We start from the raw sequence: 10,829 nt of genomic DNA on the forward strand, positions 1-10,829 counted from the left end.
AAATTTCTATCCAACAATTAATATCAATCATTGGACTTTTAATTTGTTCAACGTATTTTTTCAAACTATCCGTAAATATTCAACCTAGTCTCTCAATTTTCAGTCTATTCAACCTAACCCATCAACTTTTGTCAAAAAAAACCTAACCCACCAACTTTTGTCAAAAAAAACCTAACCCACCAACACTTCATAACAAAATCAAATAAGTCCTCGGCACCATTCGGAAGTTTTCGTAATGACACTATTGCCCGTAATTATAACAAATTTCGCAGGCCAATATAATGGATCTATAAAATAAAGAGGCCAAAGCCCACCACCTCATTACCAATATGGGCTGGGCCTCTCTGGTTCTACCGAAATAGCGCGATGACTCGTTGCTGCACTGGCTCCCCCGGAGAACCAGAAGCCTTCTGTTTCCGTCGGAAGCTCCAGCGGCGGATTGGACGATCCGAGGCAGAAGACGAAGAAAGGCGGACAGGGCAGAGATGGAGGGAGACGCGCTCGCCGAGTCGCTCAACGATCTCTTCCTCAACCTCTCCACGATGGTCAAATCCGAACTCCAGGTACCTCGATCTCGTTCCCTCGTCCTCATCTCAAATTCCTCGAGGTTTTCTGCTCCGGCGCGACGGACGAATCCGCCCTCGAGATTTCCGCGATCGATCGGTGGGGGTTATCTGATCTGACGGATGATGGTGTCTCGCGTCGGCCGATCGGGCGGTCTAGGGCGCGAACAATCAGCTGGAGCTGGTGGAGAAGATGAACCAGCAAGTGGCGGAGGAGTACGTGGGGTTCGGCGACGTGGCGTCGGGGCTGAGAGTGTTCGTGGAGCAGCTGAAGTCCAAGAGCGGGGGCTTCGACGAGTACGTGCGGCAGATCGAGGCGATCGAAGAGCAGGTGACTCACTTCGAGTCCGTGGTCTCCGCGCTCGACAAGCACGTGTCCCTGTTGGAAACCAAAGTGCATTCAGCGTGCCACCACCCGCCTCAGGGATGAATGAAGGCTCCTCTCTCCCTCTTCTTTAGTTCTCAGTTACTGTTCAAGTGTCGCCAACACCGTCGTTTGTCCGTGAATCATTTCATCGTAAATGTTCAATTGCATGGCAAATCACTCGTAAATCAATCTTAGAGACTCGAGACTTTGATTTCTAGCTCGCCATGGAGTCGCACTTTCTCGCCTGCCGGAAAGCTCGGGGTCACTAAAGTTGGCCATTTCGAAACTCTGGACTTTGAGAAAACGGCCCCTCTTCACAGCTTTTCACTTGACAGTTTGTGATTCCGAGAACCTCTATATGGATGAATCCATGCATCTGCAATTCCTAAGTTTTGTTTGCTCTTCATTGTTCGCTTTCATCTACCCAACTTCATGGGTATTCCTTAGTGACAAGAGTCCTTATATTAAGTTGGTTATTCCCCCTGAAGAAGGAGATGAGATTCAAATTATCCAGTGCGGAGGACGCCCCCATCTGGACTAAATTAAGTTCCAATATTTGCAGCGTTTCTGATTGGTATGGACGAGAGTTTGGACGAGAATATAATACTAGGTGTACATTTATAGTGCCTGAAAAAATGAATAACGCAAAAGATAGTAGTGTCTACATATGTACGACAAGCAAGGAGAGAGAACATATGCAGGAGATTATCAGGTTGTTGCTTTCAAATGAACTATCATTCGCCTACCTCTCCGAACCATTCACCAGCCACTTTAAAGATCTAAGCACCCGAGGATGCATCTTTAATAATCCAACATCCTCACCAATAGTTCAATCCGTAAATCCTCCACCGTAAACATTTTAACAGACTCGAATTGTCAGTCCCGCTTCAAGGCTTTTGTGATAAAGGTTCTCGTAGTTACTATGGCGACGTAGGCTAAAACTGTAATGGAAACTCCCACCAATAGAACAAAATGGTCATAAATCGAGTCCTGGACGGTATATGCACGAAGACCGATTAAATCCCAGTTGCTCTCCGTCCAAACTGGGTCCGCCATTCCCATGGGATCAGAAGAATTTGGAGGGAGCACTTTCCAAGATCCAGATTCGAACTTCAAACGGGTTGAATACGCTGGAACATACCTGATATCCATAAACTTAAAGACATGACAATCCAGGCAAAAAATATCGGTACAAATTAAATGCAAGAGAACATTAAATAGTGGCCTCACCACTGCTGCAAGTATTAGTAACAGAAAGGTTTTAACGAGCTTTGGCTATCATTATTATTGGGTGTCATAACTGGAGAGACCCAATGAAAATAGGCACACATGAAGTGAAAGATGGGTCTTTTTCCATGGGTGTGTGGCACTCATCGGAGAGGAGCAAATGCAGTGAAAAGAGTAATCGTTGGTGCATTCGTGTCACCAGTTCTTTCACCTAGCCAAAATGTTTCCACATCTTAAGGACAGCAAGCTAGGACTGTTTCATGTTCTAGAAGATGCATATTTGGAAATTAACTCTTGGGACCAGGCAACTTCATCCTACATTTATAGTTAGACATAGCATTTCGTCAGAGACTTCCTTTATGCCTGTATGTGTAGATTCTGAAGACATGCGAATTTAGCCAGTGGCAGTTAGCAGTCCAAATAGCTGACATATCCTGGTCCAATTTTCACATGTAATGAAGTAAATGGTATGCCTTTAAATAGACAAATACTACTATTTCATCACACCATCCCACTAGCAAGTTACCTGGTTGTAGAGATGACGCAAACCCCTTTCTTGTCAGTTTCTGCTTTGATGCAAACTTCACCTTCATTGGTACAATTCCCGGAACAAGCTGAGCTAACATTCTGTCTCCAAATAGAAGTTTTGTCGGCGAGAAAATTCCATAAGAACCTAGAGGTATCATCCACATCACCAGGATAAGGTGTTGAAGAGGGTTCTCCAAGCAGAACACCTGCATAGTGGCTTGGGCAGGCAGTGCTAGGTGAGATGTAGCTCTTCACCAAAGCACAGGATAAACCCGGTTCACAACTCAGCAGACATCCCATAAGTTCTTGCACGAGAGATTCATTCACATTGACTGTACCAAGTGCTGAGTTGCTCAAGTTTTTACCACTAGCTAGAACATAAAGGGTGCGGGCAATTATTGTAGCAGCATCAGCTACAGAAGAAGCATTTATATTTGCTGCAATGAAGCATGAGTTAGACATCCAGTGATATGTGGATGCTCAATAGGACTTCCAATAAATAGATAAAAGAGTACAAACTTAGAAAGGGTTACGGTCAACTTACACAAATCATCAAGGTGACTATGGTAGAAGTTGTTGGTGAAGGCAGTATCAAAATCTTCCAATATAACCCCAGGTGTCTGAGAGTTCTGCTTAAGCAAAAGGAAAACATATATGTATTCAATTAGATACTTTCCCTAATACTTAGTTTTAGTCACTTTCATTCCTCCAATATAACATAGTCACTAGAATTTTTTGTCCTCTCACATGTTTATTTTTTGTCAGCTATATGGACCACCTTAACCTCATCAAGTCTCTAATGATGTGTAAAAATACGTAGTTATCTAGAAGAGGCAACCAATGTCCTGTTGAGAATTTTAAGGTGAAGTGAAATGTCCAAGGAGAACAACAAGCTTCCATGCTGTTCAGCCAAACTTAGAGAATTAATCAAGTCTTTTGCATGCATACTAAAACAATCGTTAGTATAATACCATCCTATAGTGTCATTTATGCACGTTAATGACTTCAAGCTTACAGAGTTGTTTGAAATAACTTCACAAACCTTTCTAAGAAATGCCATAAGAGATGATGGAGGTATCCCTGGATTTGCAGTACTTGCCGGGGATATTGTGATTTGATTAGAATCGAGGGAATCTCCAGCTTGTTTTAAGGCATTCAGTGTCTCATTGATGACAGATGAAGCCTGCATTCACAACACTAATTATTATCACTAAAAACAGGCCAACAAAGCAGACAAGATTAAGCTGGTTTAGCAAATGACCTCATTCACATGATATTCAAGAAAACCATAAAAGATGAAACCAGAGCCAAGTCAGTTAATGCCTAGACAAAATATGAAGCTGCATTATTAAGTGAATCTGTCATTAACCAAACTTCCTCTTTTACCACAATGCAGACCAGAGCCATTGTTCAACTAAAAATAAGCATTGAATGCATACGACATTGTTTCAGTTGGTGACAACATCGGTTTGCATTGACAACAAAAGGACTTACTCCTGGCTCTACAGCTCAAGAGTATATTTTGCATTAGTCATATGACAGGACAAGACATGTAAAGAAGCAAGCCATTTTGTTCACCCTGAATGCTGATAGATTCCATTATTTCATTCTTTGATACATTCATACTTTGGTTGTTGCTTAAGAAAAAAATAGAGATACATTAAGTTTGCTGGATATACAAATACCCAATAGTATGTATCCGTAAATTCTTTCCACTCCATCCCCCCTGGGGCTTCTTAAACACCCTTAAGAGAAAAAGAAGGGCTGGCAACAAGAAAGGTCTCTGGATGCAAAAGGAATTTAGACTGCAATACATCATGTAACAAGTATCTAATCCGACAAAAGCAATGGTACACTACTAGAAGTGAATGAAATGTCCAATGCACTTGTAACTGACACAAGAGAACAGGTATTGAACATGTAATTTGCATTTAGAGGGAAATAAGCTCCCACCCTGGCTGTATGAGCGTAAAATTTCTTTGCTCCTTGATTAAGCCCTTTTCCAACGGATCCAACTTCCAGGACCTATGCAGAAGCATTTGTCAAGCCAATGGTTCCGTTTGTCATAAAAAGAGATAGAATGTATTACATAAGTAATGTAAGATAACCAGAAAATAATGTTCTAGGTGAAAAAGAAACATTTGCAGAAAAGACAAAAAAAGGTGAAACGATCACATCTGAATTCAACCACTTCAGACAGCAGGTCCAATAACTGAGGAAAACCATAGTGAGCTTCTGTCAGAAACTGACAATTACATTACAGTTATGAGCCCCCAAAAATAAGTTAACTTACTAAGAACGTGATCCAAGGCATGCATTTTATCAAAACTAGCAAATTACCATCTCAATTGACGTTTCATTGAGACCACTGACAGAGTCCGAATGCAAATCAAGCTCATGTAAGAATCTCCTGCTACCAAGGTAGCCCCAAGCTTCTCCAGTTAAAAAAAGAAAAACAAGCTGCATTACATATAAAAATATCAGGAAAGTAAAGAACTCAAAATAGAGTAGAGATATACCAAAGTGCAAAGCATATTCTGAAGGCAAATGATAAAGTAGGAAACAGTGGGCACATCATTTCTAGGCAAGCACGAGAATACACATGCATCCCTGCACACATGCACGTGTGTACACATATACATCTTACTATATTAGCTTTTAAGGAACCTCGTGAGCACCAAAAGGCCAAAGCAAATTGAACAAGGCAAAACCTGTCAAAGTTTATGGACTCACAACTTCAAGCTCTCAAGTGAACTTTTTACATAAATCTGTTAAGTCCTCATAAAACAAGGTTCCAGAACATCTATGCACAGTAAAGGTAGGAAGTGTTGCACCAAAGGTGAAATAAAACAAAGGCTTAATCAGCAGGGGGAAAGGGGAAAAGAATAGGAGTACGGAAGTACTAAACATATCAGCAAGAAATACAAAGATAATGCTATTAGAAGGATGTTTGGGCATAAATTCTGTTCAACAATGGGAATTCCACATAAGCACCAGACACTAAGATACAGTCCAAAAGTCTCTATGGACAGATTCTTATCATTTGCATACCTGTCTACTGGAATTAGCCAATCCATCAACATGAGAAAGTGCATCTACAGCCGCCAGCAATGCAATCAGTCCCTGACAATATTTTCCAATCAAAATTTTGTCCATAAATCAAGTAAACAGAAAAGACGATCCTTTTACATATATACCCAGGGTATAAGATCATCTTTCTGCGAGGATATGAACAGTGAATCATAAACTTACAGATACAGATGATTCTGCTCCAAGACTCTTGTCACGAAAAAAAGAGGCAGAATCCATTGATGCAACAGCAAGAATTACACCCTTGGATTGGTTTGACTGTGAAGCATTCATAGGTGGGAGCGATGACCAGACACTGCCCTTCATAATTGCAAGATATTATTAAAATCTGCCGTAATAGGAAACAATGAGGTACAACTTCACTGAGAGACCCAAAAAAAAAATTGCTTGAAGCCACCATGATATCTCGAGTGAGCACTTCAGTGAACTATTAAAGCAAAGAGATCTAAGAAAATTGCTACAGTCACAGCATATTGAACATTAATGGAAGTGGTATGAAGATATCTCTTCTAAAAAGAATTGGTGACAAACAACATTCTTTCACAGTGAACACATTGATAAAAAGTGTCTTTACACTGTAACCAGTCTGGCCCCAATTTTATCGAATTCAAGAAAGTTACATAAGGAAACAAAAGTTAGATCCACTAAACTGGCTGCTTTTGGAAGCTTTAGTAGGAGACATCCTACTTGGAGTAGCAGATATCCAAATTTTTTTCAGTAAAATTCGGAAAAGCATGTTAACAACTGGCTGACAACCAACATGATATCCATGAAAACCTCACCTGTATCCACCCAGCGGTAAACAAGTTTGTTCTTCTATACAAGACTGTGAATCACGAGTCCCAGATTTTGTTGTCTGACTCAAAAAGAACATAAATGAAAAGAAAAAAGAATTAGAAACTCCAGCCTTGGAAGAAAGAGAGATAACTGCTCATTCAGGGGTAAGAGAACTTCCTTTACCTGCATCACAAGATCAAATTCCGCCACATGTGCAGTATAAGCTTTCTCACGCTTCTCATTACTGGCTGATAGCTGCATGAAGTGAATCAGTAATGTCCAAGTTTTGATTACCATGGGAATCAGCTTTATAGACACTAGGCAAAAAATTTAGCCCCAAAACCCATTAGAATGAATTCTCAAAGTAACTAGCAGAGGGATTGCCTCCAGATACTAGCATTTAACGAAGGGTGTTTTACCTTCTGAACACTCAGTGAGCTACTCACAGAAAGTAAAAACACAGGAAACTGATAGGAATTCCACATTATGCCAGCTCCCTGAAAAAGCAAAAATTTTAATGCTTCAGCATCTTGAATTCTCCAACTTTGAATAACAATTTATGCAGCAGAGTGTGAGAAACCACTAAATTCCATTTGAATACATTAATGTAAACTAAGTGAACTTTTTGTCGGAATGTAGACCATAAGTGATATTAGCTAGACCTTGTAAAACAAGTTTGCACTATTTATTAAATCATTATATTATAAAATAACATGTCATACTCTTGTCATATAGACGTAAGTGAAATGCATCATAACATATCACAAAGGCTAAATCCACAGATATGCTTTGATAAACGTTCAATAGGTTTGTGTTGATTGATTCATATTCATTAGGAGAATACATCTGCACTGCATTCTTTTTTCTAGGTTCACGTGATACATGCTTCAAATTGAATTGGTTAAACTAAACAAGTAGAAAGTTGACAAATTTAACAAAGTTCGATAATAATCCAACTACCTTGCACTTACAGAAGTTGACAATCCAGGAAATTGTTAATTTAGAAAGCTTCATTTTCCTCGTTGAGGAAGAAGTTCAATCAAAAGGCAGGACAAGTGAAAATAGCATAAGTTGACAACACTGAGAGAACTAGATGACAACCTTGCAGGATTGAACCGATAAAGGAAGAACCTTAAAAGGTAATTTAAAGTAAGTATCAGCAAATCTTTGCTAAACCCCCAATTTATAGCATACCAGAGGGTTCCATTCATAGCTGATATTCTGGTAGGGTGAGAATTTAGCTTGAGGGAACTTCTGGTCTGGAGAGAGTCCTATGAGGGATGAACAATGCCACCATTAACAGCACCTAGGTAAAATGTCCTTCAATATGCTTATTTAAGTAAACAATGCAGGTGATTAAAATTAGATGCACTTACCCAATATCTTTTGGGATGAAGACACCGATTCAACCAGAACACCGCCAACATTCTGAGCAAAATCCAAATCATTTGAAACTCTGGAGATAGAAAAATGTCATAACATCAGCCAGAGAATGAAAATACCATAATCTTCATCCTAAAGTAAACAGATAGTGGGAAAAAAAAATCCCCATAGATGCATCCTTTGTGTTCAATGGATGAATATGCAATTCAGTGCTAGTAGCTAGCGGAAATACTAAATAAAAGCCGATGATGAACATCCAAATATCACATCTGGATGTTCCTACAGAATGTGAGTCACTTCCAGTATAAGAAATGCACATAAGCATCCTTTCAACAGATACTAGGAAACCTAATTGCATTGGTTAGTTTCTCTGCTTTCCATGTAGGCCAAATCAATCTGTTCTGCAATGGTTAACAATCTGCCACTCTTTAACCTGGTCTAGGCAAAAACAGTAAAGGGAGCACACAATGGTTCAAGTCATTTGTGCTTAAACCTAATCCACCCCCTTTTGTATCATTGTGTGATCTGATCCAAAAATGGACTACAGACAAAAAACAGGTTTGGCTTCAGTTCCAGTTTTCCACTTCTGACAAAAGACTAAAAAACATCAAGTACATGCATATAAACATCAAAATATCTTATTCAGGACAATCTCAGCAGAGTCGAACTGAGATGAGAAACTAATTCTACTGGACAGTCTCAGTCAATATTTCCCATTTTCTCAGGTTTTCTGCACCCCAATCCCCCTCAGCAACATACCTCAGTGTTATCTACTTAATGGCACCCTTCACAAGGGAACTTGAAGATGCAAAGGTTTTTTCCCTTCCACATAGAGGAAATAGTTTCTTTTTTTTATCTTCTTTCCAATTTTACCATTATGGAGGTAGCATAAGAATATTCCCTGAATGAACGTAAAATATAAGTGGCTTCCCCCCAATTAAATTTTGGTGCAATTGGAATGAAACTTAATTTTAGACAGTTTATAAGACCATGCCATCAAAGTCAAACAGCTATAAGTTAGCTGAAAAGAAAAGATGGAAAAGGTGCCGGTGCTTCTTGTTGCAACTTCAGCTCAAACTTCAAAAACATTCATTTAGTTAAAAGAAATGAAACCAAACAGATCATAAGCCCAATGGCCTGGATAAAAACATTCATTTAGTTAAAAGAAATGAAACCAAACAGATCATAAGCCCAATGGCCTGGTTATCCATAGGGATGTTACTGTTGAGCATCTTGAAATTACCAAAATTAATATTCCAATAATCAACAACTACTCATTATCAATTTTTTACTTTCTGCCACTATCCCCACCAAATGGAAAGCATACTGATGACAAAAACGAAGTTAATGTACGTGCCTCTTGAAGAACCCCTCCATCTCATCTACAGATAGCACAACCGCCGAAGGCCGAGTCAGCCGAGTCGAGTTGCTGAATCTCACGATCGGAGCCACGACCTTGTCCCTTCCAGGATCTTCAAACACAAGACATAAACAATCAACGGAACACCTCAACAAACCGACAAAAACGATTGCGGCACAGTCGCGGCGCAGCACGATCATTCAATCCCCGAAAAATGAACTTACTAGCACACCCTATCTCTCCCGACAGATTGAGCAGCCTCACGCAGGGATATCCCTCGAGGACAGTGTACATTTGCTTCTGCAGATCGGGCACCGACTCCATGGAGCTGGCGTCTTCCTCTGCATCGAAACAACGACCACGATCAAGCGTCAGTTTCCGCCAACGAACACTGAAGGAAGCCGCGAGTTGCGTGCGGATTCGCAAATTCGACCGCAATCCCATCAGAAGACAGCGACTCACCCGAGAAAGAGAGAGGGAGACGGAAGAGGAAGAACGCCGCGAGGTAAAGGAGCCTCGTCGCCATGGCGATGGAGGAGAGTAGAAACCGACGGAGTCCGGCAGAAACCCTAGGCCATGCTCTCCTTCTCCCTCTCCCTCGCTTGCTCAAGATTTTTCAATGGCGAATTTGTGCTTTTGACTCGGCTGAGGAACGATGCTGAGGAAGATGGTTAGCTGAATTGGAACATTGAAAGACCTTTCCACTTGCAATTCTGGTTAATTGTACAGTAACCCCTAACTCTCCAAAATTAAAAATCGTCCCCACACTATTTAGCTAAAATTTTTTTTTTTTAATTTCAGTGGAGTACCCGATTTACCCTCCAATTTCCTCACTTTCGGGGATAAATTTCAACATTTTCCCCTAATTAAAAACCTTAACTAACTATCAAGCAGAGTTCGAATTTGGAACAATGGTACAAGACTGAGAGATCGAGCAAAAAAAGGTGGCTCCAATTCAAATCTGGCTTAAGAAATCAAGCAACTCTCGCTCTTCGAAAAGTTACCACCAACATATTGGATTGGAAATTTTTTATGACAATAGCTCCTTTTCATTTAAGAAAATTTTAAACTACACAAATAATTTCTTTTTCTTTTTTCTCAATCAAGAAACAAAGTAGATTCAAAGCAAATATTACTATCGAGTCTCAACATAGATAATTCAGGCTTTCATTTAAATAAATTCGACCTTAAGCTGTTTTACATAAAAAAATTATTTCAAGTCTTTATTTGGAATTTTCCATGTTTGGATCCATATAGACAACAATTTATCATCTTCAAGAAACTAGGAACAATTCCAAGCGAGGCTTGGTTGGCAACAAATTGCTGCATTCCAGATACGTACATTTTACATAGAGAAGACAGAGTGAATTCCCAGAATCTTGATAAATGTAGCCTAGCAGAGGAAACTGTAAGATCATTGCATCTATAGCTAATTCCAATACTCTTTTCATGTTGAGATGTAATGTAATCGACAACACTTCAAGACAAGACTGAACGTTCGCTTATTTAGTGAACGAGTACTTCTCGATTCTTA

At 39.9% G+C, this 10,829-nt stretch overlaps 2 protein-coding genes across 3 annotated transcripts; one reads left to right on the top strand and one right to left on the bottom strand.

Moving 5' to 3' along the window:
• The first annotated feature begins 342 nt into the window (after positions 1 to 342).
• Positions 343 to 1,319, top strand: LOC104449739 (biogenesis of lysosome-related organelles complex 1 subunit 2). Its single transcript, XM_010063990.3, has 2 exons — positions 343 to 563; positions 724 to 1,319. The coding sequence occupies exons 1-2, from the start codon at positions 486 to 488 to the stop codon at positions 991 to 993; spliced, it is 348 nt and encodes a 115-aa protein (XP_010062292.1). The 5' UTR covers positions 343 to 485; the 3' UTR covers positions 994 to 1,319.
• A 198-nt stretch (positions 1,320 to 1,517) lies between these two features.
• Positions 1,518 to 10,009, bottom strand: LOC104449740 (nicastrin). 2 transcript variants are annotated; one of them, XM_010063991.3, is made up of 16 exons: positions 9,758 to 10,009; positions 9,520 to 9,636; positions 9,293 to 9,407; positions 7,929 to 8,008; positions 7,747 to 7,823; positions 6,972 to 7,049; positions 6,736 to 6,807; positions 6,558 to 6,631; positions 5,938 to 6,070; positions 5,737 to 5,808; positions 5,026 to 5,145; positions 4,639 to 4,710; positions 3,728 to 3,868; positions 3,230 to 3,317; positions 2,684 to 3,122; positions 1,518 to 2,071 (listed from the first exon to the last, which is right to left on the bottom strand). In XM_010063991.3, exons 1-16 carry the CDS (start codon positions 9,819 to 9,821, stop codon positions 1,807 to 1,809), a joined length of 2,007 nt encoding a protein of 668 aa, XP_010062293.2. In that variant the 5' UTR covers positions 9,822 to 10,009; the 3' UTR covers positions 1,518 to 1,806. The 2 variants fall into 2 exon arrangements, with proteins under 2 accessions (XP_010062293.2, XP_010062294.2); XM_010063992.3 differs by having other exon boundaries at positions 3,230 to 3,314; positions 9,758 to 10,008.
• Positions 10,010 to 10,829: the final 820 nt, after the last annotated feature.

The sequence above is a fragment of the Eucalyptus grandis genome, chromosome 6, assembly GCF_016545825.1.
Source record: "Eucalyptus grandis isolate ANBG69807.140 chromosome 6, ASM1654582v1, whole genome shotgun sequence".
Lineage (NCBI taxonomy): Eukaryota > Viridiplantae > Streptophyta > Magnoliopsida > Myrtales > Myrtaceae > Eucalyptus > Eucalyptus grandis.

Coding starts and splice junctions, on each gene's coding strand:
- LOC104449740 (XM_010063991.3), bottom strand. CDS start 9,821: ATGGCGACGAGGCTCCTTTACCTCGCGGCGTTCTTCCTCTTCCGTCTC. Junction 6,808..6,971: donor GCTCACTGAGTGTTCAGAAG/GTAAAACACCCT, acceptor CACTTCATGCAG/CTATCAGCCAGTAATGAGAA. Junction 6,632..6,735: donor AATTTGATCTTGTGATGCAG/GTAAAGGAAGTT, acceptor TTTTTGAGTCAG/ACAACAAAATCTGGGACTCG.
- LOC104449739 (XM_010063990.3), top strand. CDS start 486: ATGGAGGGAGACGCGCTCGCCGAGTCGCTCAACGATCTCTTCCTCAAC. Junction 564..723: donor TGGTCAAATCCGAACTCCAG/GTACCTCGATCT, acceptor CGGGCGGTCTAG/GGCGCGAACAATCAGCTGGA.